General features: G+C 39.7%; 1 protein-coding gene and 1 non-coding gene across 4 annotated transcripts in view; one reads left to right on the top strand and one right to left on the bottom strand.

Annotated features, from left to right (window-relative positions):
- Positions 1–27,446, bottom strand: part of SLC9A9 (solute carrier family 9 member A9) — a 678,779-nt gene that overhangs the window by 336,182 nt on the left and 315,151 nt on the right. For all 3 annotated transcript variants that reach the window (XM_053599744.1, XM_053599745.1, XM_053599746.1), the window contains exon 9: positions 8,079–8,167. In XM_053599744.1, coding sequence (XP_053455719.1) covers positions 8,079–8,167 — 89 coding nt within the window. The remainder of the gene's footprint in view (positions 1–8,078; positions 8,168–27,446) is intronic.
- On the top strand, positions 9,229–9,344 carry LOC128592802 (U5 spliceosomal RNA). The gene has a single exon (XR_008382016.1). It is a non-coding gene; the product is annotated as a U5 spliceosomal RNA (small nuclear RNA).

A 27,446-nucleotide genomic window follows, 5' to 3' on the forward strand; every position in this document is an offset into this window, starting at 1 on the left:
GGAATGGAACGTGCCTGCTTTTGTTAAAAGTGGTGGAGAAAAAAATGCACAAAACCATAATCAAAAACCACTGTAATGCAAATCAATAAGGTAGAGACACATTGTAGGAAACTCACATAAGAAATGGAATTGAACTTGATCTTTCTTTCAATATTTCAGGGTTACCTTTGCCTTATGCACCCAACTCATTAAATTTAAATTAATGCATCATATCAGAATTAAATAAAACCATTAATTAGCATACATTGTTTTTGTCTCAATTTTCTAATCTTGGAATGTTAACGGTCATAATTCATTCATTCATTTATTAATTCAGCAAGAATTTAACTAGCTCTTAAGTTCAAGATAAAACCGGATGGTAAATTTCCATAAACTTTTTGTTTAGACCACAACACTCTAAGAGGATAGGACGAAAATATGTCTACAGTTACAGAAGATTAAGGTAAATTCAGATGTCACGTATCTAAGTAGTATATTAGCAGGAAGTGCGGTGAGTACTAAAATTGATGTCACAGAAAGCACTTGCCACATTTGTTCCCAACTAACCCTTACAACCACTAATAGAGACAAGAATAGCACTAATTTCAAAAGATCCTTTGTCTAATCTTTTCTCCATGCTATAATAGTTGTTTTTGTAAGGCAGAAATCTGATTATCATCATTATCTCTATGCCTAAAAATCTTAAGCAATCCTTAGCCATATAGGATAGAGTTCTCTTAAATGTAGCACACTGAGATACCAAAAGGTTCATGTGAACTCACCTCTCCATTTTAATTCTGAGCTCTCTCCCACATGCTTCCTTTCCCTGCTCCCCAACTTATACCAGGGGCTTTACTCAACTCCCCCCCACCTCCTGCAACTTCTCTGGGCCCTGGTCACAAAGTGTATTCTGGGACTTGTCAAGTTCTTTCTCAGTTGCATGCTTTGGTATACTCTCTTCCTTTTGCATCCATACCCTACAAAATCTACATAATAATCTTCTAATTATCTTTACATTCAAATTCCAAAACCCTCAACCCCCAGATCAGTTTCCTATGAACACTGTCCCCCAGTAAGCAGTTCAGTTCTTTGGCTCCCATTAAAGGTTGTGCATCCCTCTATGTTGACATTGGCCACATGGGGATTTTGTTCATGCCATGTGAGTTCATGCATGCATACATGTGCACTCTTGTTTGTGCGCATGTGTGTTTTCTACTATATCAGGACCTCCTGAGGGCTAGAACTATGTGCTACTTGCTTTTCTCTCCCTGGTATGTGACATGCAACCACTGTAGTGCTGAGAATGTACTCAGTCCATGTTCAAATTAAAAAGCTGGGAAGTTCTTCAGTCACACCATGAAGGGCTAAGTGGTAGCAACATAAAGTTTGTACTCCTTTTTGCCCCGAGGATGCAAATGGTCTTAGAAACAACCATTTCAACCCGTCAGCAGTTGAGAGTTCTTCCAGGAAGAAGTGCTCAGCGTGAATCTTTTCACCTCAGTTGCAACCAGGGACTTTGGTTTTTTATTGCATCCTTGGATTTTCTTTGACAGCTTGTTGGAATGATCAATAACTTGGCCTAAAGATCAATGGCAAACTCTAATCCCTTCTTTCATTTCCATGTATCTAAAGATCAACAGCAAACTCTAATCCTTTCTTTCGTTTCCATGTATTGTAGTCTTTAGATGAGTCCTGCCCAACCGTAGTTTGAGAGAAAGAACCAGGTATGTCTTTTGCTGTAAGTCAACTCACAGAATATTAAATCTAGAGAATGAGCCTTAAAGATCAGTCATTTAGTTCAATCATTCATTTTTTTTTTTTTTTAGTTGAGTTCTTCTGTTTTTTTTTTTTTTTTTTTTTTTATTGTTGGGGATTCATTGAGGGTACAATAAGCCAGTTACACTGATTGCAATTGTTAGGTAAAGTCCCTCTTGCAATCATTCATTTTTATAGGTGAGAAAACCAAAGCTCACATATGTTTAATTATCCAATGCCCAACTGTTGATACTAGAGATGGGGGTAAGAGCCAGTTCTTTGGCCTCTCAGCCAAGTGTTTATTCCATCATATCATCTTGCCTCTCTCATATTCCAGATCCTTTACTTGAATTTTCAAAGTCATGCACAGCCATTCAATTTGCTCCCATTGTCTTCTTTTATTGAAAATTTAAATTTGGATTTGCATTTCATAAACACTAAAAATATCATCTGGGGGGGATAGAAATAAAATAAGCATCTGGAAAGAATGTGCTATAATGAAGATGTCATTGGCTGCCCATAAATGCTAGACAGAGAATCTGGCTTTTCAAAAGCAAACACATGAAAACATCTATGTCCATTCCCATTAGCATAAAAAATACCATTATATCTTTCTACCTTAAAAAGGAAAAGGCCTTTCCTTTGGTTCCACTTCTTCCCAGCCATCACTTCATTTCTTTGCTGATTTTCACAGCAACACTACATTGAAATACTTATCAATACATAAGGTTTCTGATTTGGTTCTTGAACCTGTCCTAATCAGGCATTCACCCTGCCACTCCACAATGTGGTTCTGACCAGTGTCATCACTGATGCTCACATTCATCATCCTTGATACTTCAGCAGCATTTGGCATAATGCATAATACTCCTTCAGACACTCCTCCTTTGACTTCTAGGACACTGTACTTTCCTGAATTTTCTTTTCTCTGATGGCTACTCATAGTCTCCTTCACTGGTTTCTTACTAACACTGGAGTACCTCAAGATTGGTCTGTGGGCCTGTCTTCCATCACTCTCCTAGAGATTTTACACAAGTCTCATGTTTTCAATGTCACTTCTCTGCTAATGACTCCCCCATCCCAGACCTCTCTCCTGAACTCCGGACCCCTATGTCCAGCCAGCTACTCAAAAGCTCCACTTGAATGACTAATATACAACCCAAACTTAACAACACAATGCTGAGCTCCTAATTATTTCTCGAACCTGTTACTCAGTCTTCTCTAGCTAATAAATGTCAACTCCATTCTTTTAAAACTGGAATCATAGCATGCATGAGCTTGAACTTAAAGTTTTCCATTGTTATCCCACCTCATTTAGGTTCTCCAGGACCTGTTCCTTGCCACTGCTTTGATACTGTCTCTCATACTCTCCCCTGGTTTACTTTGCTCCAGTCACATTGGTCCCCTGCCCCAAGGGGGGCTTTTGTATCTGTTGTTCCCAATTTCTGGGCATCTCTGTCCCCAAAGTTGACATGGCTCCCTCTTTTACTTCCTTCAAGTATCATCACCTCACTAATGCCTTCCCTGGCCGCTGAATCTCAAATTGCAAGACTGCCTCTTCATACACAAACTCCTAAATCTGCTTTATTATTTGGCTTAACATCTGACCGTGAATGCACTATATATTTTGCTTATCTATTTTGATTACTATAAAGCTCTTCTACTAGAAATTCTTTGTTGTTCATTGTTGTATCTCCAGCACATTGAACAGTGGCTGGCACAAAGTAGGCTCTCAAAAAATATTTGTTCAGTGAATGAAGCTAATTAGTGATAAGAAGAACTATCTCTCAGATATAAAGGTAAGTAGAAAGTAAATGAGATAAGTACTTCATTCATACTTGCTAATGCACAATAAATGTTAATTATTTACATTCGTATCCTATACTCATGTGTATCTGTTGGAAATGATTTTTAAGTGCAAATTATATCTGAAGGGAAGGAGAAATTCTAGTTGAAAGGGATGAGATGAAAGTATGGGGCTTTGCAAGTCAGCCTCAAGCAAGGTAAAGACAACTTACGAGGACACCCTGGAGCTCCCAGGCCTGCCTAGGGGGCACAAGAAGGAGGTAAGAAGAGGCTGGGAGGCAGGCTGTAATTTGTGTGAATGGGTTTATGGGGTTTGTATGCAATCTTGTGGGTGGCTCAAGGTGAAACCTTTAGGTTACAGACCACTGTGTCCACATCCATCCGGAGTGTCCCTAGAAGTGCCAGTTGCTTCTTACAAGAGGCAGGCTTGAAGCATCTCTCTAGTACTGATGTGCACATCTGAAAGCAACTGGCCACGGACAGTCCAGGAATGGGGATGGTTGGGTATGTCACATGCTCTATGATAGGAAGCTTTCATATTCAAATTGTAAATCCTTAGGGTGGGTAATAAAATTACAGTGTCTTCAGTAGGCTGCTATGTGCCTAACATACAGTGATGCTACATGTTTTTTCATAGGATGGAGCAAAAATTAAGTCATCTACATCTAGAAGATCATTATCATTTAGAAAACTTTAAGACATCTTAAAGAGAGAAAATGCAATTTTAAAAAAGCACTCTAATTCTTGAAGATACAAAGGATATATATTTCTCAAAAGCCTAATTATCCAGATATAGCTATTTGATCAGCTGGTATAGAAAAAGTCAATGAATAAAACCCTTTTGTAATCATGTGACATCATATAATACTTCCCAGACCTTTCCCAGACAGGGTGGCAACCTCTACAGCAGTGGTGCTCAACCTTCCTAATGCTGTGACCCTTGATACAGTTCCTCATGTTGTGGTGACCCCCAACCATAAAATTATTTTCGGACAGAGGAGCAGTGTCTCAGTTTCTAAGACCATCGGAAATATGTGTTTTCCGATGGTCTTTCTTAGGCGACCCCTGTGGAAGGGTCGCGACCCACAGGTTGAGAACCGCTGCTCTATAGTATGTGCCTCAGCCTTGCTCTGCACTTTTGTAATTGGTTTCCAGCGCTGTGTTTGAACTTTGCTTGCTACATTGCCACAGATGTAGCTGAGCACCTCTGATCACATTTCTTTCAAAGTGGCTCTTAGACTCTATATACTAGAATGTGGGCTATGCATGCATACATGTGTGCCTAGGTAAGTAGGTACACATGTAAATATGTACATATTCTATGCATGTATAGACTGTGAGAGAAAAATAAGCAGATTCTGAAAAAAAGAAAAGAAATGAGGAAGGGAATGAGAAAGGAGTGGAAAGAAATTAGCATTCATTCAGCTTCTCCTATGATCCAGGCACCCAACAAAGAAGGCAGTGGGGGTAACAGAGATGAGGGTATGCAGTTATCTGGATCTTAAAGGACGAACTTGTAAAAGTCTCCTCTCTTAACGGAGAGTGCTGTGAAATGAATGCTGCCAGCCTGTCAGGCAGTGCTTGTCAAGCCAATCAGAGGGAGAACACAAGGCTGTGGAAAAGGATTCTGGCTTTGTCTCCCCTAAATGCTGGGGTGCTGTCTTGCCATGAGATGAGTTATCTTTGAAGTTCTGCCGAGCAACCTAGATAGAAGGACTTAAAAGTGCAAGCCCCTACCTCGGGTTTAGCTTCCCAGAATACAAATGCTCAGAGCACTAAAAAAGGTCAGGTGAAACCAGCCCAAGACATTTCCCTTTAAGTCCTAGGGAATACTATTAGTCTCCATAATTAAAAGGATTCTAGAAGACTATATTTGGAAGTTTCTGGGTATTTCATCAATTTTTTTGTTTGTTCTTATTTTTGTTTCACTCAGGGGTCCTCAAAGTTTCTTTAATTGCATCGGCAATTCCTGTGAGTCATCTGAAGTGATGGCTAGAGGGGAAGGTGACCATTCAGAGAGTCTCTCAACAGGTGGAGGTAGGTCAGGTCCAGCTGAGCTTGGAACATGACAAGATAGAGGGTTGAAAGCAAATGACATTTTGTAAAGCTCTAAAGCAGGCGTCTTCAAACTTTTTAAACAGGGGGCCAATTCACTGTCCCTCAGACTGTTGAAGGGCCGGACTACAGTTTAAAAAAAAAACAATTATGAACAAATTCCTATGCACACTGCACGTATCTTATTTTGAAGTAGAAAACAAAATGGGAACAAATACAATTTACACCACCTCATGTGGCCCACAGGCCGCAGTTTGAGGACGCCTGCTCTAAAGTGAGCCTTTGAGAACTTCTCTTTAGAAATTCTTGGCAATCACAGGTTCTGCCTGGATGTTATATTTGCCTTCTCTCCTTCCACCACCCCAATATCACATTAGATGTCTTTGTCAGTGTAGGATTTAATACATGCCAAAGAGCTTCTTTACCCCCATTTTCATTTGGGGATACATCACATCCTTTGGCCCAGTGCTCTGTCATTCCCTCATCCACACGCCCTGACTTTGAGGTGCTCTCCCACGGTGGGCAAGGGACTTGCCTGGCCTCTGAACTTTGGACTGAGCCATGTGATTTTCTGTGGCCAGTAGGATGCTTAGGAAATATGATGCAAGTACAGGCAAGAAATGGATTTCTTTGACACTGGGTGGGCGTATTCTTCTTCCAGGAGAAGAAGGACAGACACGTGGCACTGACAAATGTTCCTCAGTCAAGCCTACCCTAGAACAGATCCCCCAACAAGTCCACAGATGTTAGCGAGTTCCGTTGGTACAAGAGGAAGCACTCAGTTCAACCCAGATCAAGTGGCTGAGCCTTATAGGTATGTGATACTAAGCATTTATTGTTGGATGCCACTGGAGTCGTGTGGTCATTTGTTACACAGCAAAAGCTGACTAATACAATTGCCTTTTGCTCCATGCCTCTCATGTCTGCCAGGGTAATATTTCTAAAATGGAACTCTAATTATCTTAAAATTATTCTGCCTATCACTCTCGAATGACTTCTAGGTATAGGTGGACTGGTGTCCTCCCAAAATTCACATGTTGAAGTTCTAACCCCCAGTACCTTAGAATGTGACCTTATTTAGTGACAGTATTATTGAAAGCATGTAATTAGTTAAGATGACTTCATCCTGGAATAGTAACCCAATATGACCAGAGTCCTTACAAAGTGGGAAATATGGCAGTAGATGCGCACCCAGGGAGAACGTAACGTGACTGCAGAGGCAGGGATCAGAGTCATGTGACTACAAGGCAAGGAATCCTAAAGACTGCCAAAATTCCCCAGGGGCTAAGAGAGAAACATAGAACAGATTCTTCCTCAGAGCCCTCAAAAGGAAATAATCTAAGCCAAGACCTTGATCTCAGACTTCTGGCCTCCAGAACTGCGAGATAATAAATTTCTGTTATTTAAACCACTCTTCGTTACCTTTAGTATAAAGTCTACATTCCTTCCCAAGGTATTCAACTCTTTTCATAAATTGGCCTCTAGCAGAATCTGCAGACTTGTCCCTCACTCTTTTTCACTTGCATTAGCCTGTCCCAAATGCTAAACACAGTGAACTATTTACAGAGCTCCTATCGACCGCTTAAAAGACTTTATCCATGCTGATCCCTTGGCCTCAAATACCCTTCCTATGACCTTCCATTCCCCACTAGACACAATGTCTTTACTTAAATAACTTAATGTTTTCATTTCAAGCTCCAGATTGGGCATCATCGATCTCTGGAACTTTCTCCTGACTTCCCCAATCCTAACTATAAGAAGAAGGCCTACCAAATGCTCCCCAGTCATGCTGGACAGATACCTACGTCTATCGTAGTACTTACCACACTGTGTACAATTGTTTGCTACACATCTTTGTCCTCATCAATAGGCTTGAGAATGAACTTATTGAAGGCAGGGTCATATACTGTCTGTCTTTGTATGCCTAGTGTCCAGCACAGTGCTTGGCACAGAGTGACTCTGTAGTGAATTTTTCTCAAAGGAATCAATGTGTGTTCACGTGCAAATAACCATGGAGATATGTTCTGGTCATAAGAGAGATACATTCTGTTTGTGTGACAGCTGGCAGTTGAGTTTGCTTGAAATCAAAGGCACCCAATTAAAGACCAAACATCACTTCTTCCTTCTTCATTTTTTCCTCCCTCTGTAACAACCCAAACTCACATGCTTTATAATGCTTTCAGATGGAAGTGGCTGTGAATTATTACCGACTATAGGTCTTTCATCTTCAAGACTGACAGTCTAAGTTCCACATCTCTCAGGAGGCAGAGACTATTATAACTATAGTTTTGCTTACCAAGAGAATTGTTAATGGTTATCCTAGAGGGAAAAAAAAGGATCTATAAATATCCAACCTGTAATGAAGCCTTGAGCTTACTTTCTTCCTTTACTAATGAAATTCTCTCTGAAGGTACTGCCAGAATTGCTGCAGAACTATTACGCTGAGACAAGAGACAAAGCTTACAATGAGTTTTTTCTTTTACCTGTTTAGTCCTCATTTTGGAATCCAACGACAGATTGTTGTAGGTATAATGTGCCTGTGTGACTCCACAGAAGAGAACAGCAACTATTCCTGAAATTAAAAAAACAGACCATTCAAAACCAGTTTTTTTCCCCCATCTAAGTCAGAGGATGGGGTTATCCCAGCTGGTAAATGGACTTGGTGTTAGTAGAGTTAAAAATGCTAATCATTACCATGATAATGAAACCTGGGTAAATCTTGCTACTTGCTTTAAACAGGGGTCTTGCAGGGTTAAACCTGAAGGAAAGCATTGAGACTAGACTTTAAACAAAAGCAAGAAATAGATTCTTCTTGGAGATAAATGGTTCCTTGGTCATGAGTTAGGAAAGACTGCATAGCCTGCTTCGTGCTTTTCCTAGCCAGTGTGGACTACTTTGCTTCATTTTATAATAAATACTGGCAGATTAGCTCAAAGAGATTTGCTTCCCACTGTGTACCTTGGGGAGCCTGAAGAGGTTCTTGTCATACCATAATTTAGTATTAAAAGTCCATGAGTCATAAACCTAGACATCTACAAGAGTTTTGTTGCTGCTGCCAGTGCTCCTATGTGCCAGCCAAGAGAGAGAAGTCTTGTTGGCTCCTGAGCTTTGATGGCAAGGCTGGGCGCTGTCCTGCTGCTGCTGAAATCATCTAATGAACCCATCTAAGGCACGTGCTCCTTGAAGGTAAACTGGTCTGTTTTTGCATGCTTCCTCCCAGCAGTGGGCTTGCAGCCGCTCCACCTGACAGCAGCTTTAAATGCTACATGAAGTCACACACACACAGTAGATACTTTAGGGACAAAGGAATAGCAACCATGAGACAAATGTGTTATTTTCCCCTGGGCTTCTCTATTCTCTGTATTATTGGCCCTGTGCTGGAGTGGGGAAGTGGTGGGAGCTGCACTCTATTTTGGATTAAAGATTAGATTAATTATGGGAAATTGAGCTTAGAGGAGGGGTTTGGGAAAAACACAAGATATAAGTATTCCTCAACTCAGACCAAGGGGACTGAATTGAATTTTAAGCAGCAGAATCTTTCCAACTAAAAACACTCATAAATTAAATGCTGATGATTCTTAAGAGTATAGAGATATGTGAACTGAATACTGACATTTCAAATGAATCTGCATTATACTCTGGTTTCTCTTCAGATTGCACAAATCTTTCGCCTTTTACTAAAGATTTCCGTGGAGAGGAACAATTCTGAGTCACAAATGAATCTGTATTAAAGAATTTTAAAGAACTGAGCTTACTTATTTAATATGTAGACTGTATGATTCTATTTACATGTGATTTTTCAGGTTGGCATCATATAACATTGCTAAGACATATTTGCATAACAAGTGCATAGAATTTACACAATTTATTTCTTTTTAATATGTGTATTATGCTTCAAAATTATAGATAAAAGAATAAAAATAAGTAAGAATTTTTACCAGGAAATATATATTCAGTAAGTACTTCTGCAGGTTTTTTGGTAACTTTGTGGTTTCTTAGCATCTCTTCAGAAATTCTAAGAACACATGCTTATACAATATTACATTTTACTCTTCACAGAATTTCTATTAAAAAAAAAACAGTGCATACCAGGGAGATTTTTAGGATGATGAAGCACTTTAAGTACTTCAAGGCACGAGGAGGAATGCCATGCATATTGTTTGGGTATCAAACATTTCTCCTTTTTATTTAAAAATGTGATTTATCTAATCTGTCGAGTCTAGTCTGTCAAGGGGTTTTCTGGGTGAGGTTTAGCTGACCCTCTCGCTGCTGGGGAACTGTTTTGACAATATATTGATCTGTGAAGAAGTAGTGGGAAAAAAGGGCAGGTGTGTGTGGGCCATGAATAAATTCATCATGAGAACAGGAGTAGGTAACAAAGAAGTGCCATGAAGGACAGAGAAGGGACTGAGCCTGGCAAACAGCGGCCATGAGCCAGGGCCTGAGCTCCTTTCCTACGTCTGTCCCCTTACATCTGCCTTGATTTACTATCTCAATAGGCTCACCAGGTTAACCAACCCCTCCCCCTGCCTTTGTCTTTTCAGTAATAGCATCTCCATCCTTCTGCTGATTAGGCCAAAACTTTGCAATTGCCGTTTACCTCTCCTGTCATTGTTCATCAGCAATTTTGTTGGCTTGTCCTTCAGAACTTACCCTGACACCAACCACTTCTCAACACTTTCACCGCTAACATCCTGTTCCATGCCACCATCATTTTTAGCTATAGCAATAGCTTTCTCACCAGCCTCCCTGCCTCCCCTGGGAGCCCTCACAGCTCATTCCTCACCAATAGTGATTCTTTCTTAAAATTTCAAAATTTTAAGGGGGCACAAATGTTTTTGTCACGTGGCTACCTTTTATAATGCTTAAGTTGGGGCTTTTAGTGCGCCCGTCACCAGAATAGTATTCATTGTCCCCAGTAGGAAGGTTTTAATCCCTCACTTCCCTCCAAACTCCCCTTCCTTGTTTCCAATGTCCTTTACAGCTCTCTGTGCCTATGTGTGCCTGTGATTTAGTCCCTAATTGTTACAGAGTACATGTGGTATTTTTTTTTTTCCCCATTCCTGAGATACTTCACTTAGAATAATGGCTTCCAGATGCATCCAAGTTGCTTCACGGCATTATTTCGCTCCTGTTTATAGCTGAGTACTACTCTATGGTTTATGTGTAATGTATACTACATTTTCTTTATCCACTCGTGAATTGATGAGCACTTGATTGATTGATATGATTCTATATCTTTGCAATTGTGAATTGTTGTGCGATAAGCATTTAAGTGAAGGTCTTTTTTTCATAAAATTATTTCTTTTCCTTCGGGTAGATATTTAGTAGAAGGATTGCTAGGTAGGCACTCTGGCCAATCTTCGAATGGGAAATCTACTTCTAGTACTTTAAAGAATCTCCATACTATTTTCCATAGAGGTCGTACCTATTTGCAGTCCCACCAACAGAGACTAAGTATTCCTTTCTCTGTGCATCCAGGCCAACATCTATTGTTTTTAGACTTTTTAATAATGGCCATTCTGACCGGGGTAAGGTGGAATCTCATTGTTTTAATTTACATTTCCCTGATGATTAGTGATGTTGAGCATTTTTCATATGTTTGTTGGCCATTTTTTAATTTTCTTTTGGAAAACTTCTGTTGATGATGTCTTTTGCCCACGTTTTAATGGGGTTGTTTTTTCTTGCTGATTTGTTCAATCACATCTGTCATCTGCTCAAAACCTTGTAGTGAATTATCATGGGTTGAAGGGCCCTACAAGATCTGGCCTTGTCCTTTCCCTAAAGGGAAATCTGGCCTTGTTCTACCTCCCTAAAACTCTCTGATCTCACCTCCTACCACACTTCCCCTTTGTCTCACACTTTCCTCACTCAGCTGTCCCACAACAGAGCCCTCGCACTTCCAGGTCCCACTGTTTGGAAAGTGCTTTCCCAATATCCACATGGCTCCCTCCTTTCTTCAGCTATGTTCAGGTGTTACCTTATCAGGCAGGCCTTCTCTATTCACTCTATAGAAGTTATCCTCTCTCATCATTCTCTACTTGCCTGTCTTGCTTTGTTTTTCCATATTATTTACTGCTACTTAGCATTTTACCTATTCATGTGTTTCTATTCTGCCATCTTGAGCTACAAAGCAAAGCACAGTGAGGGCAGAGGATTCACTGGTCCCTTACCCTCAGAGCAGTACTGGGCACATGGCCGACAATCTCTGAGTGTTGAGTACATAAATGAACATTCCTATCACCATGGAAGAAGTAAGATATGAAAATAATTCCCTCAAGGTCACCTTGAAAGTGGCAGAGCTGAGATTCAATATTTCACAGACTCCTTGTGCTTTTCTTCCTGTATTAGACCATCCTTGAATGTTTTAAGGGGATCTCAAGCCATCTCATTTCCAGGGAAATAGAGATTTGCTGATGCAGACTGCACATCTAGGCAGCTATGCTTGTCATTTGAGGATAATTTCCCTAGTTGCTCCATTGGTTTTCATTTCCTTGTCTTTACTAGAACACTAAGGGCAACGTTCTTGTTAAACTCTTTTTGAGTGTTGTGTGTACAGATACATCATATAAACAAAAAAACAAAGAAGAGTGTGGCTATATGACCAGAGGCTTGGTGTAGTAATTACAATAAAACAACAAAATTGATCTGACCCTTAGTATTAGCATACATAATCATAATTCAATAGCTTGGTAATTAAATAAATTACACAAATTACTGTAATTAGTATGACTTTTACAAGCCAAAACACATTTTGAAAATGTCTCATCTAAATACATCTATTATCCATAAAATTCTCTACCATAAAAACAAATTTGAAGTTGACAGTTTCCCACGTGACAAACGTTCAGTTTGACTATCATTACGTTTTCACATGTCCATGCTCGCCGAGTGCTGGTTGTGCTACCGTGAGGTGGTCCCTAGGCCACTCTCTGGGGATCTCAGATTCTCATGTGTTATCAGAGGAGAAGGGGACTATGTGCTCTTTGTGCCTGTCAGCAGCCTGGTTAGTGTCTCTGCTCCAAGCCTGCCCTTGTTTACCGACTCTGTGACCTTGGGCCTGGGGCTCTGCCAAGCACCTCTCCCTTGCCGGTGTGGTTGGGCTGCGCTGGTGGGAAGCCCCAGAAAGCAACTAGTGGGGAGCGGAGGACTTGCTCCTTCCACATCGCCTTCTCTTCTTGTCAGCTGTGTCTCAGCAATGGTGTCCCTCAGGAAAAGCAGCACTGGCCAGGCAGTGTCCTCAGAGGTCTGGAGCCCAGCCCAGTGATTCTCTCTTAGGAGATTCTAGATTTGTTTTCATTCACTCCTCCTAGTCCTACAGGCTTCATAATTGATTCCTGGAATTACAACCTCTCTGTCACCTCCGTGCCCCCTTTGTACTTTTTCAGCTATCTGCCAAATGTTTATCCAATTTCCTGCATTAAACTCCATCTGTCAGTAGCTAGGTGGTTTCCCTTTTCCTGACTGAATCCTCACTTGTATCTCCAGGTTTCTTTTCATTCTAAACCTTGATAGTTCTCTGAAACCATGGAAGGTCCACGATCTGTAAGTAAGCCCCACCTCGTATCTTCCCTGTCCCTACTAGGACGAGGTGGGGCACCCGTGGCTGCTAAGACACTGCTCTAAGCCCCCAAAGTCTGGACTCATGCTCTTTAATCTTACCTATGGTCAAAACTGGTATTTAAAAGTCATGTGAATTTGAGCCATTCTATTGGAATAAGTGGCTTGGAGAGAGGGATATGTTAGCCTAGAACTTGTTTTTATTAAATTTATTTATTTTAAATTTCATATCAATGTGAGGGTACATGCGGTTAGGTTACATTGTTTGCATTTATAAGGCAAAGTCCCATTTGTAGTCGTGTCCTTTTACCCAGGAATTGTGTCATAAACCTGTGCGTTGTTCCCTGTCGGTGGGAACATGCTGAACCCTCTCCTCTCTTCCCCGCTTCCTGAACTGGAGTTTTTCTTTCAAGTGAGCTCATAGTTGTTAATCTACTAGTTTTACCTTAGTGAAGAGCCCATGGGATGCTTGTTTTTACCATTCCTGTGATATTTCACCTATGAGAATGTTCTCCGAATCTATCCAGGTTGTTACAAAAAAATACAAAATCTCCTAGAATTCTTAAAGAGGCAGAGCCCGGACTTGGATTTGTGTCTTCTAATTCCATTAGGCATTTCTAAATGACCTTGCTAAAACCCAAGCGCTCCCCTACAGTGGAGTGGCTACAGTGAAGTGTACGACATTCCTGTCGTTTGAAATGTTTGGGCTGAAGGTTCATTTGCCAGAATTGTTGTAGAAAGTATTCTTTTCATGAAGTAAAAGTCTAGATTTCATCCAAATCTGTGGGCTTGTCATTTTCCTAGGCATTATTTCATTAATCCACTATGATTAACATCTCAATTTAGTCTTTTTTTTAAAGGTTCAGAACAGAGAAATAATCATAGTTCCAAAAGAAACCTTTAGACATTTTGAATAGAGGCAGCCCCATTTTCTCAGTAGGTGGAAAACAAGATAAATTTTAGACTTTCAAATATTCTTTCCATTTGAGACAGACAATTCTTCTAAAGCAAAATTTTAAAACATATTATTATTATACTTTATGCTCATAAAAAATATTTTTTCTCAAATAAGTTATCAGTCTGCTCTGTGTAGAAAAGGATATTTTCAAATCTCCAGACCACAAACTTTCATGTCAAAGGACACTGAAAATGGTGAATTCTGATGTCTATGCCCAAGGGCCAGGGGCAGCTCATTGCACAGGAACCCTCTACTTATCTCTTTTTCTCTTCCTGCTGTTTCTCACCCTCTCCCTTGCTTGTCCTTGTCACTCCCAAGCTGTGCTTCATTTACAGCTGATATCACTGTCCTCCCTATTCATCGGAAGCCCATCTGACCCCATCTGGAAGCTCAACTGTGGCCAGAGAATCTGCATTAGGCAACTCTTTCCAGGGCCCCTTCAATAGTAATGTACATTCTAATCAAATCACTGAATCACCTGAGAATCTTGTTAAAATGAAGATTCTGTTTCGGTAGTTTTGGGAACAGTCCAAAAGTCTTCTTCTTTTTTTTTTTCTTTTTTTAAACCATCAGAAAGGATGTCCATGCCGTGGTCCTTGAACCACACTTTGAGAAGCAAGTCTCTGGCCAATAATCTGGTACAAAGTATCACTTCACCCTCACTGTGGCTAGCTCTGACCTTGTATTGTCCTAGAAAGAGACTTTTGCCTGGGCGGGGCCTGTGGCTCAGTCGGTAGGGCGCCGGCCCCATATGCCGAGGGTGATGGGTTCAAACCTGGCCCCAGCCAAACTGCAACCAAAAAATAGCCGGGCGTTGTGGCGGACGCCTGTAGTCCCAGCTACTCGGGAGGCTGAGGCAAGAGAATCGCTTAAGCCCAGGAGTTGGAGGTTGCTGTGAGCTGTGTGAGGCCACGGCACTCTACCAAGGGCCATAAAGTGAGACTCTGTCTCTACAAAAAAAAAAAAGAAAGAGACTTTTGCCTTATTTTAACCCTTGAGCATTTTAGGACAATTAGACAACAAAGGACCAAGACAATTTTTGTTACTCATTTTTTTTCTCAGCATATAAATATCTTTTGCTAACTTTAACATTTTTTTTAAATTATATTTTTGTGTTTTATTTTGTGTTTTTCTTTCTTTGACTTTTTAGCATCAACATGGTTCTATGAAGCAATTTTAGTTTCAAGGAGAAATTATAATCAAGGACATTTGAGGATTTTTATTTTTTTAAATTCATATTCTATGTTTTCATTTTTAAATTATTCCTTTTGATCCCAACATTACTAAAATGTGAAAAAATTACTCATATGGCATAAAATTGGCATAACTCATATGGCGTAACATTACCATTAAATAGTTCAATAAATTTTTCCTACCTTTAAAAAAAAGAGAAAGCAAAAAAGTCATATCCTTCAATTCCAATGTTAAACAATTGTCGTCTTTGGGTCACAGGGTTGTAAGACTGGATAATTAACAAATAGTGTAGATTAAATAAATGAATCCATTGGAGATTTTAAAATGTGTTCTCCTACATAAAATTGGAGTTGAAGGTAAAATTTTATATTATTTAGAAATTTATTGTTATTTGTTGCCTTCTCTTCACATTGAATTTGTGCATCAAGGAAAGTGTGCTGCTTACTCCCAGTCATCCAAACTGAGACAATCCTCAGCAATACTCCAGTTAAAGTGGAGGAGGATAAGGGGAACATTTTCCTGAAAGATGCAGAGGCATTTGGGGTCTTGAAAGATGATAAAAATTTTGAAGTGCAGGTTCAGGGGTAGGGATTTAATATGAAGAAAGGGAGAGAGAAGACTGTGGGAATGTCTAAGAAACATGCACTTCATAGCACGCATTGGGTTTAATTCATTATAGATAGGGAAGAAACACACTTTGAATTAATTACCATTTTTCTAAGGATAAAACTTAACAGGAGAAACAACTAATAATCTCTATGCTTAACTGACAAACGATTAAAAACACTAAAGTTATTTATCTCACATGTTTTCTTAGTCCTAGTATTCATAGAAATTAGAAGTATAAACACCTAGTATGTCTCTCCTCTGCTGGAAAAAATATTTCTACATTTTCTTTTTCCATTAAAAAAAAATCTGATTATTCTGTTTCCATCTTTTCTGGAAAAATAAGTAGTCATTGACTGCAACTCCTGTGTTCCTAAGATCTTGGATTCAAGTGTATTTATGGGGTCCTGTGGCAATGATGAATGGAGTGAAGTATATACATCTGGATCCACATGAAGTGAGTCATACTCAAAAATATCTCAGACCTGAAATAAATGGGAGGCTCTGAGAAAAATCAGGAAGTGGCCCATAGAAAATAGTAAGATTATCTGACTCACATTTGTGCGTGAGTTTGCACAGTGAGATCTCAGTGGTAGGCAAGATCCCCAAAGAATTAGTTGCAGGGGTTCACTTACGCAATTTTCAACGAGAGCTAGAACAAATACTTTTTAGCACTAGCTGAAAGAACTGTTTTGAGAAGCCACAAAGAGGCACACAATTAAGTTCAAGTCAATTGGCAAGCAAAGAAATTTAGCAAACAGCATGAGGAGGTCCATAATTCTTTGGGAAAAATAATAATTATTTTGGCAAGTAAATTATTTCCAGAGAGATCAATTTTCAGAGGATAATTAATGTTTTTGATTAACAGAGTAGCATTTACATTGTTCTCCATGAATCTCACTTTTGGATTCTCTTAGAGAGCAGTAGTGCTACTAAATATATGTCTAGGTAACCTGCTTACATGATCAAGGTTAAATGTGTGGTTGTAAATCCTATAAGAAAAAAATGTACTATGTTGAGAGTCAGGAGATCTAGGATCTATCTGATCATAGCTCAGACATCTAATAAGTTTAATAATTTGTGCTATTTAAATTTATTGCCTGGGCCTGGCCTGGTGGCTCATGCCTATAATCCTAGCACTTTGGGAGGCCAAAGCAGGCAGAGCTCAGGAGTTCAAGACCAGCCTAAGCAAAAGTGACACCCTGTCTCTATTAAACATAGGAAAACTAGACAGGCATTGTGGTGAGCATCTATAGTCCCAGCTATTCAGGAGGCTAAGCCAAGAGGATTGCTTAAGCCCAAGAGTTTGAGGTTGATATAAGCTATGATGACACCATGGCACTCAACCCCAGGGTGACAGAGTGAGACCGTGTCTCAAATAACAACAACAACAATAATAATAATAACAATAATAATAATTATAATAATTTCATTGCCTGGTCCATTGTTTTCTCCTCACCAAATTCAGAAGGTGGTATGTATTAGCAGTTGTCAAATTGGAGTATATAAGACAACCCACTGAAGGGTAGAAGAAAATATAATTACCTTATACATTTAATTAACATTTTTATGCATTCCAAAGTAATATAATTATCTTGGTGGTTAACAAATTGAAAATAGAGGGGGCGGAGACAAGATGGCTGACTGAAGCCAGCTTTCCACATAGGCTCCCATTCAGAAGGAGAGTTAAGGGACAGAAATTTAGCAAGTAACCTGGTGGATTAGAGCTGCACCAAGAGAGAATGTTGAAGAACGCACATCAACCCTGCTGAGGCGAGCTGCGACCCCAAGGATACAAACAAAAGGTACAAAATCCACCACCAAGTGGATGGGAGTCACCTCTCCCATGAGAACGGCTCAGAGTGCCCCACAAACAAACGAGCAGAGTTCAAAGGTCCTCCCACTACACTCCATGGGAGAGACCCTCTAAAAACTGGACCTACCTCCCTTACTAGGGTGCCACAGCGTTCTCCTGCCAGGCATAAAACTGCATAAAACTGTATATATTCTCTACCTGCAACTCTGAGCTCCCAGCACTCCCCTCCACTCTCATTTTGAGGTCTGGAGGCCTGTCCCCCATGAGTCCAGATTCTTGGTGATTTCTCGAGGGGTGTGGACAGGGCCTTAACTGCAGCTGGTCAGTGCTGACTCTGAGGTACAAGAGTGAGGAGACGACAGTTGGCTGAGAGGGAACCACCCTGGAACAGCAGAGCCCCGAGGCGCAGAGCAGCAGCTGTCTTTTGGCAACAATAGGGCTCACTCCCAGATATTCCCAACACACACCCCCTGTCTCCCTGGGCAACCAGAGGAGGCCGGGCATCTACTCAGGTGGCAACCAACACAGAACAGATCTGGGACGGAAACGCAGGCCCAGTGAGTAAAGGGTTTGCCTGAGGCGGTACCGGCCTGGGTGGAGCGTGGGGACTAGAAACACACACGCAGAGCTGGGAATTTCCCAGGGCAGGGCTGACCCAGAGGACTGCTTTACTGACTAAGACACACCTGGCCCTCAGGGGATCGTCAGCCCATTGACAAAGGAAGACAGGTGGCTAGAACTGACAACTAACCGAATACAAACCTGCAGGAGCAAAGACAGGGCCTGAGGCGCAGGCTCTGGGAACTCAAAACAGCTTCTCTTCTGCAGGGGAATTTAGCAGGGACAGAAACAAATTCCCACAAAGTTGTTCTGTTCTGTTCTTTCAGTAACATCAATCAGGGGCGGGGCTGGAACTGAGTGAACACCCCCCAGCCTCCATCAAGCGTCCGAGGTTGTCAGGCCTCACCTCCCCCTGCTAGATAGAGGCAGAGCACAGTGGTCTGGCTGAGCAGAAATAGATTTCCTTGTGATTCAGGCAGGTGCAAACCCCTGGAGTATCTGTTCACTATAGCCAACTGGGTCAAAGCCCTGTGGGGCTATCAGTGACTGGGTGTGACAGAGGTGCAAGGTGGGAAAGGAGGCATCAACCTTCCCAGACTGATCTATTTGCTAGGTGGGTCCGCCTGACTCCACGGAGCACCCGAGCAAGCCATATATGAGTAGTCGCCAGACCCCTGTGATCCAGTTGCCAGAGACCTTTTAAACTCTCCCACCTGAGATAGGTGCTGACTGAGATAACTGATTTGAATTTTTTGAACTGAGCCAATCACCTGAGGACTATTCGGATGGTGCACTGGGTGTGTGGTTGTAGGAAGGTTTGATTTTCCTTTTCCAATTGTTGCCTGTGGGGGGGTGGGGTGACGTAATTGCTGGTATTTCTCCAAAGATGAGACTTAAACCCAGAGTAACTGTTTCACTAGGGTCAAACAGAGACCAGCTGAAAACAAGACAGAACCACTTAGCCCTACCACACCAAACAGGGCCCCAGTTCCTCAGGCCATAGCACTGTATGGGTCCTTGACAAAGCTCCAGGGAAAAAAATCAAAGGGTATAAAACAATCATGGGGTGGAATCAGTGGAAAAACTCTGGTAACATAAATAACCACAGAATAGTTCAACCCCCCCCAAGGAAAGATATGGCAGATGTAACTGAAGATCCCATTCATAAACAGCTGGCTGAGATGTCAAAAATCAAATTCAGAATTTGGATTGCAAATAAGATTAATAGAAAGAAGGAAAATTTGGATTTAGAAATTCGAGCAACAATTAAAAAGTTGGAATTAGAAATTCGAGGAGAAATTCAAAAGTTGTCTCAAGAATTTAACGAATTTAAAAACAAAACCACCAAAGATTTTGATGCACTGAAGCAAGTAACAGAGTGGAGCAAGCAGAAGAAAGGATTTCTGACATTGAAGACAAAGCCTTTGAATGCTCCCAAATTCTCAAAGCAGAAGAGAAATGGAGAGCAAAAATGGATCATTCTCTCAGAGAGCTCTGGGATAATTCGAAGAAGGCTAATATCCGCCTCATTAGAATCCCTGAAACCGATGATGTGGCCTCGCAAGGCACAGAGGCCCTTCTCCATGAAATTATGAAAGAGAATTTTCCAGACATGTCTAGAGATTCTGAAATTCAGATAGCAGACAGTTTCAGAACCCCAGCACGACTCAACCCCAAAAAGACATCCCCCAGGCATATCATAATTAACTTCACTAAAGTTAATATGAAGGAGAAAATTCTGAAAGCAGCCAGATGTAAGAAATCCCTTACCTACAAAGGGAAGAATATTAGAATGATTGCAGATCTCTCTGCCGGAACTTTTCAAGCCAGAAGAGAGTGGTCATCGACTTTTAATCTCCTAAAACAAAATAACTTTCAACCCCGGATCCTATATTCAGCTAAACTGAGTTTCATTTATGATGGAGAAATTAAATACTTTAATGACATTCATATGTTGAAGAAATTTGCCATAACCAAACCAGCTCATCAGGATATTCTCAGACTTATCCTCCATAATGACAAGCCCAATCCTATACCACAAAAGTAAACTCACTCAGAAACTTTTGATCAAACTCCATCTTCCACAGTGGTGACAGGATTAAAAATGTCTACTGGACTTTAGAAAAACTCGATACCCCAAATTTTACCAGACTTATCAATATTCTCCAATAATGTGAATGGCTTAAACTGTCCTCTAAAGAGGCACAGGTTAACTGACTGGATTAAAAAACTCAGGCCAGATATATGCTGCATACAAGAGTTACATCTTACCTTAAAAGACAAATATAGACTCAGGGTGAAAGGATGGTTGTCCATATTTCAGGCAAATGGTAATCAGAAAAAAGCAGGTGTTGCAATTTTATTTGCAGATACAATAGGTTTTAAACCAACAAAAGTAAGGAAGGATAAGAATGGTCACTTCATATTTGTCAAGGCTAATACTCAATATGATGAGATTTCAATTATTAATATCTATGCACCCAACCAGAATGCACCTCAATTTATAAGAGAAACTCTAACAGACATGAGCAACTTGATTTCTTCCAGCTCCATAAAAGTTGGAGATTTCAATACTCCTCTGGCAGTGTTGGATTGATCCTACAATAAGAAGCTGAGCAAAGAAATTTTAGATTTAAACCTAACCATCCAACATTTGGATTTAGCAGACATCTACAGAACATTTCATTCCAACAAAACTGAATACACATACTTCTCATCAGCCCACAGAACATACTCCAAAATCGATCACATCTTAGGTCACAAGTCTAATCTCAGTAAATTTAAAGGAATAGAAATTATTCCTTGTATCTTCTTGGACCACTATGGAATAAAAGTTGAACTCAGTAACAACAGGTATCTGCATACTCATACAAAAACATGAAAGTTAAATAACCTTATGCTGAATGATAGCTGGGTCAGAGATGAGATTAAGAAGGAAATTGCCAAATTTTTGGAACAAAATGACAACGAAGACATGAATTATCAGAACCTCTGGGACACCGCAAAGGCAGTCCTAAGAGGGAAATTTATAGCACTGCAAGCCTTCCTCAAGAGAATGGAAACAGAGGAAGTTAACAACTTAATGGGACATCTCAAGCAACTGGAAAAGGAAGAACATTTCAACCCCAAACCCAGTAGAAAAAAAGAAATAACCAAAATTAGAGCAGAATTCAATGAAATTGAAAACAAAAGAATTATACAACAGATCAATAAATCAAAAAGTTGGTTTTTTGAAAAGGTCAATAAAATAGATAAACCTTTGGCTAACCTAATCAGGAAAAAAAGAGTAAAATCTCTAATCTCATCAATCAGAAACGACAAAGATGAAATAACAACAGACTCCTCCGAAATTCAAAAAATCCTTAATGAATATTGCAAGAAACTTTATTCTCAGAAATATGAAAATCTGAAGGAAATTGACCAATATTTTGAAGCATGTCACCTTCCAAGACTTGGCCAGAATCAAGTGGAAATGCTGAACAGGCCCATATCAAGTTCTGAAATAGCATCAACCATACAAAACCTCCCTAAAAAGAAAAGCCCGAGACCAGATGGCTTCACATCAGAATTCTACCAAACCTTTAAAGAGAAATTAGTATTTATATTACTCAACCTGTTCGAAAATGCAGAAAAAAAAGGAAGACTACCCAACATGTTCTATGAAGCAAACATCACCCTGATCCCCAAACCAGGAAAAGACCCAACAAGAAAAGAAAATTATAGACCAATATCACTAATGAATAGAGATGCAAAAATATTCAACAAGAGCCTAACAAACAGAATCCAGCAACACATCAAACAAATTATACATCATGACCAAGTTGGTTTTATCCCAGGGTCTCAGGGCTGGTTCAATATATGTAAATCTATAAGTATAATTCAGTACATAAACAAATTAAAAACCAAAGACCATATGATTCTCTCAGTTGATGCAGAAAAAGCTTTTGATGATATCCAGCATCCCTTCATGATCAGAACACTTAAGAAAATTGGTATAGAAGGGACATTTCTTAAACTGATAGAGGCCATCTACAGCAAACCCATAGCCAATGTTGTATTGAATGGAGTTAAATTGAAATCATTTCCACTCAGATCAGGAACCAGACAAGGCTGCCCATTGTCTCCACTGCTCTTTATCATTGTAATGGAAGTTTTAGCCACCACAATTAGGGAAGAAAAGGTGATCAAGGGTATCCATATAGGGTCAGAAGAGATCAAACTGTCACTCTTCGCAGATGATATGATTGTATACCTGGAAAATACCAAGGATTCTACTACAAAACTCTTAGAAGTGATCAAGGAATATAGCAGCGTCTCAGGTTACAAAATCAACATTCATAAATTGGTAGCCTTTATATATACCAACAATAGTCAAGTTGAAAAAACAGTCAAGGAATCTATTCCATTCACAGTAGTGCCAAAGAAGATGAAATATTTGGGAGTTTATCTAAGAAAGGACATGAAAGATCTCTATAAAGAGAACTATGAAACTCTAAGAAAAGAAGTAGCTGAAAATGTTAACAAATGGAAAAACATACCATGCTCATGGCTAGAAAGAATCAACATTGTTAAAATGTCCATACTACCCAAAGCAATACAAAATTTTAATGCAATCCCTATTAAGGCTCTACTGTCATACTTTAAAGATCTTGAAAAATAATACTTCGTTTTATATGGAATCAGAAAAAACCTCGAATAGCCAAGACATTACTCAGAAATAAAAACAAAGCAGGAGGAATCACGCTACCAGACCTCAGACTATACTATAAATTAATAGTGATCAAAACAGCATGGTACTGGCACAAAAACTGAGAAGTAAATGTCTGGAACAGAATAGAGAAGCAAGAGATGAATCCAGCTACTTACTGTTATTTGATCTTTGACAAGCCAATTAAAAACATTCAGTGGGGAAAAGATTCCCTATTTAACAAATGGTGCTGGGTGAACTGGCTGGCAACCTGTAGAAGACTGAAACTGGACCCACACCTTTCACCATTAACTAAGATAGACTCTCACTGGATTAAAGATTTAAACTTAAGGCATGAAACTATAAAAATACTAGAAGTGAGTGCAGGGAAAACCCTTGAAGAAATTGGTCTGGGTGAGTATTTTATGAGGAGGACCCCCTGGGCAATTGAAGCAGCTTCTAAAATACACTACTGTGACCTGATCAAACTAAAAAGCTTCTGCACAGCCAAGAGCACAGTAAGTAAAGCAAGCAAACAGCCCTTAGTATGGGAGAAGATATTTGCAGGTTATGTCTCTGACAAAAGTTTAATAACCAGAATCCACAGAGAACTCAAATGTATAAGCAAGAAAAGAACAAGTGATCCCATCGCAGGCTGGGCAAAGGACTTGAAGAGAAACTTCTCTGAAGAAGACAGGCGCACGGCCTACAGACATATGAAAAAATGCTCATCATCTTTAATCATCAGAGAAATGCAAATCAAAACTACTTTGAGATATCATGTAACTCCAGTAAGATCAGCCCATATCACAAAATCCCAAGACCAGAGATGTTGGCATGGATGTGGAGAAAAGGGAACACTTCTACACTGCTAGTGGGAATGCAAATTAATACATTCCTTTTGGAAAGATGTTTGGAGAACACTTAGAGATCTGAAAATAGATCTGCCATTCAGTCCTATAATTCCTCTACTAGGTATATACCCAGAAGACCAAAAATCACATTATAACAAAGATATTTGTACCAGAATGTTTATTCCAGCTCAATTCATAATTGCTAATTCATGGAAAAAGCCCAAGTGCCCATCGATTCATGAAGGGATTAATAAATTGTGGTATATGTACACCATGGAATATTACACAGCCTTAAAGAAAGATGGAGACTTTACCTCTTTCATGTTTACATGGATGGAGCTGGAACATATTTTTCTTAGTAAAGTATCTCAAGAATGGAAGAAAAAATATCCAATGTACTCAGCCCTATTATGAAACTAATTTATGGCTTTCACATGAAAGCTGTAACCCAGTTACAACCTAAGAATATGGGGAAGGGGGAAAGAGAGAGGAGGGATGTGGGAGGTGGGTGAAGGGAGGGTTATTGGTGGGATTATACCTGTGGTGTATCTTACAAGGGTATATGTGAAACTTACTAAATGTAGAATGTAAATGTCTTAACACAATAATTAAGAAAATGCCAGGAAGGCTATGTTAACCAGTGTGTCAAACGGTGTATAAAACCAGTGTGTGGTACCCCATGATCACATTAATGTACACAGCTATGATTTAATAAAAAAAAATAATAAGAGTGCATGAAAAAAAAACAAATAAAAAATAAATATACAAGAATATGTTACCTGATAAACCTACTTTACTTTTTGACAGTAGGATTCAAGAAACTCTAGCAAACATTGCTCTAGCTGACCTCTAAGCATCTTCCCATTTTCAGTATCTGTGATACGAATGGCTCAATTTTTACATTTGCTTGCACGTCTGCGAACAGGGAATTGAAGAATTGCATTGCGTTTTATTTCCTGCTTCTCGTTGACTTCCTGTGAAATAGATTAGCCAGTGTCTCCCTGTCAACCTTGACCTCCTCAAGGGCTGAGGCCCTGATCATTCTGTACTGCTCCCCACCCATAACAGTGCCCAGCAGACATCAGGTGATCAAACGCGGATTGTCCAAGGAATCAATCTCTATTTCAAGAAATGTTTATCTGCGTTGAAAAGAGAACATGTGGAAATTAGTTTTTGATTCTCACATACAAATAGATGTTTATATGAACTTATTAGTGGCAGAGTCCACTTTCTTTTAATAGTTAAATTTTCTTATTTGAGACTATCCTTGCTGACAATCTTTGCTTCTGATAACATTATTCCACAGTTCTTTTCTCATTAAAAGTTGATGAAGCCTTCAGATACGGAAGCAGAAAAATAAATGTCTGTCACATGAAGCATGTTTTTCCTTGACATTAAATGCAGACTGGAAGAGTTTCTAAGACTAGAGACCATTGCATCTTTGGACAGGAAATATTATATCATCAGAACACAAAGAAAGTAAGAAAGAAAGAAAAAAAATGTGTCTTGCTCCGAGACAGTACTCTGAGGGATTTAAGGTTGATGGGTTATTTTTCCATGCCACACTTTTATTTATTTTTGATCTAGTAAAAAGAGACATTTCTGACAGGTTTCCTACCACCACTGAAAGTGAACTTGGAACTGAGAAGTCAAAGATTTAATGAAATGGAAAACTCCTTCAGGGAATATGAAAGAATCCAAGTTTCCAAAGAATACAATTACTGTCTAGTTCACCATATTTGGCAACTCCACTGTTGGCAGATTAATCTTGAGTTTCTGGAATATAGGCACATCAATAAAGAAAACAGCATAAATCTATGTTGTTTTCTGGTTTCTCCAATGCAGAGTAGAGAGAGGCATTTAAGTGTTATTTCGGGTCTATGCTTCATGATTTATAAATTTACTTCCATTTAAGACACAAATCCTCTATATAAATTCTTCATAGTATAGTAATCAGTTCTTATGCAAATTAACTTGAGGCCTGGAGAGGAAGAAAAAACCTGTTCCACTGATATCCCTGGCATATTGCCTCGAGTTTGGGGGCTCATTAGACTTACGCTCCTGTCCTTTTCACTTTTCAGTTTCCATTTCTTTGGAGTCAGCTAATAACACATTTATACCAATGTTGCCTGAATCTCTAGTCAGCAATCTCTCCCCAGATGCCCACGCCCCATTGCCCACTGTACCTTTCCAGGTGGGATCCTACACTTAGAATTCTGAAGGTCCCAAAATGAACTGATCACTGTGTCTCCCTTTCTACCGCATTTCCTTGCATTGCCCATTTTGGTGAAATGAACCATTTGTCAGTTGACAGAGGGACTTGGGAATTATCCTTGACTCCTTTTTCTCCTTCATCTACGTGTTAGTAATTTGTGCCATTGTTTTGACAATTTTCTACACACCTTTGCAAAATATAGGCTCTTGTGAAGAAAAGAATTTTCCCTTTTCCCTATGTCACTTGGCATCATGAAGAGATGCTAAATAATGGATGAAAATATTTACAGCGAAGAAAGCAGGGTAAATTTGTCCACAACTTTAGTTACATGTGAAGGTTGTTTGAATATTGAAATGAAGAGCTATTTGGTTGAAGAAACTGCAGGTGTGAGTTAATGAGTTATTATGCAAGGAGACATACTGTACACCTGTGTTTAGTGAGATGGCAGCATTGCTTGTTTGCCCTGGGTTCAGTGTGCTGGGTAACTAATCCCCTTGAGAATTTTGGATGCCTCTTTCTGCAGCTTGAATGTCTAATATTTGAGCCTCCAGGATTTATTTTTGACTTAGAAAACCCTCACTGCACCTCATTTGTTGGTGAATTGTTGACTAAGTTGGATTCACCTGGTTCTGTCACTATGGCAGCAAGAGCCGTTTTAAGATAAGAGATGTTGGCTAATGATGAACTTGGAAGCCGCCACTGGCCAGATTTGTTTTGAGAAACAATTCAAACCAAGTCCTCTCCTGGCAATTTATTTTATTTACTGAGCTCCAGAAATACATTTTCTATCCAGTCAGGTAACGTATCAGCGGCATTCAAATGGAACACATTCACCTCTGAGCTAAAGCTTTCTTAAGAGTTTCAAAACAATTTTTGCCAAACCGAGAGATGATGGAGATGAGAAGTAATGAGCCAAGATATTCAGATGAAGTGAAATCTCAATATAGCCAGTAATAGTTATTTTATTTGAAAACCTTTCCTCCTTGTCTGTGTAAAAAAGGACTTTCCCAAGTCTCCCTTTTTCCTAACTGCTTACTCAACAGAAGTTTTCAGGAACTGACTGGACAGATAAGCATGATCTGAGCTTCCAAGTGCAGCTTTTCCTTATCATGATGATGTAATCAGGTCCTTGTGATTTGACACCAATAGAACAGGCTTGGATGGAGGGATTGAGATGTAACTTCACTCTGTGCTCCACCCTCGTGTGTGCTGAGTGCTTCTTTCACACAACTTGGTCAATTCCTTGGTGAATGGGACAGAGTTTCATTTTTACTGTTTTACCATTTTTAACTTTTTTAGAGTCTTTTACTTTCTAGAATCAGACTAAAAAGCACAGAAACATTACTTAGGAATCAGGCGTTATTGTCTTTGTATTTTTGCATATTTATTTTCTTCTATGG

This window comes from Nycticebus coucang, chromosome 8, assembly GCF_027406575.1.
Source record: "Nycticebus coucang isolate mNycCou1 chromosome 8, mNycCou1.pri, whole genome shotgun sequence".
NCBI classification, from domain to species: Eukaryota; Metazoa; Chordata; class Mammalia; order Primates; family Lorisidae; genus Nycticebus; species Nycticebus coucang.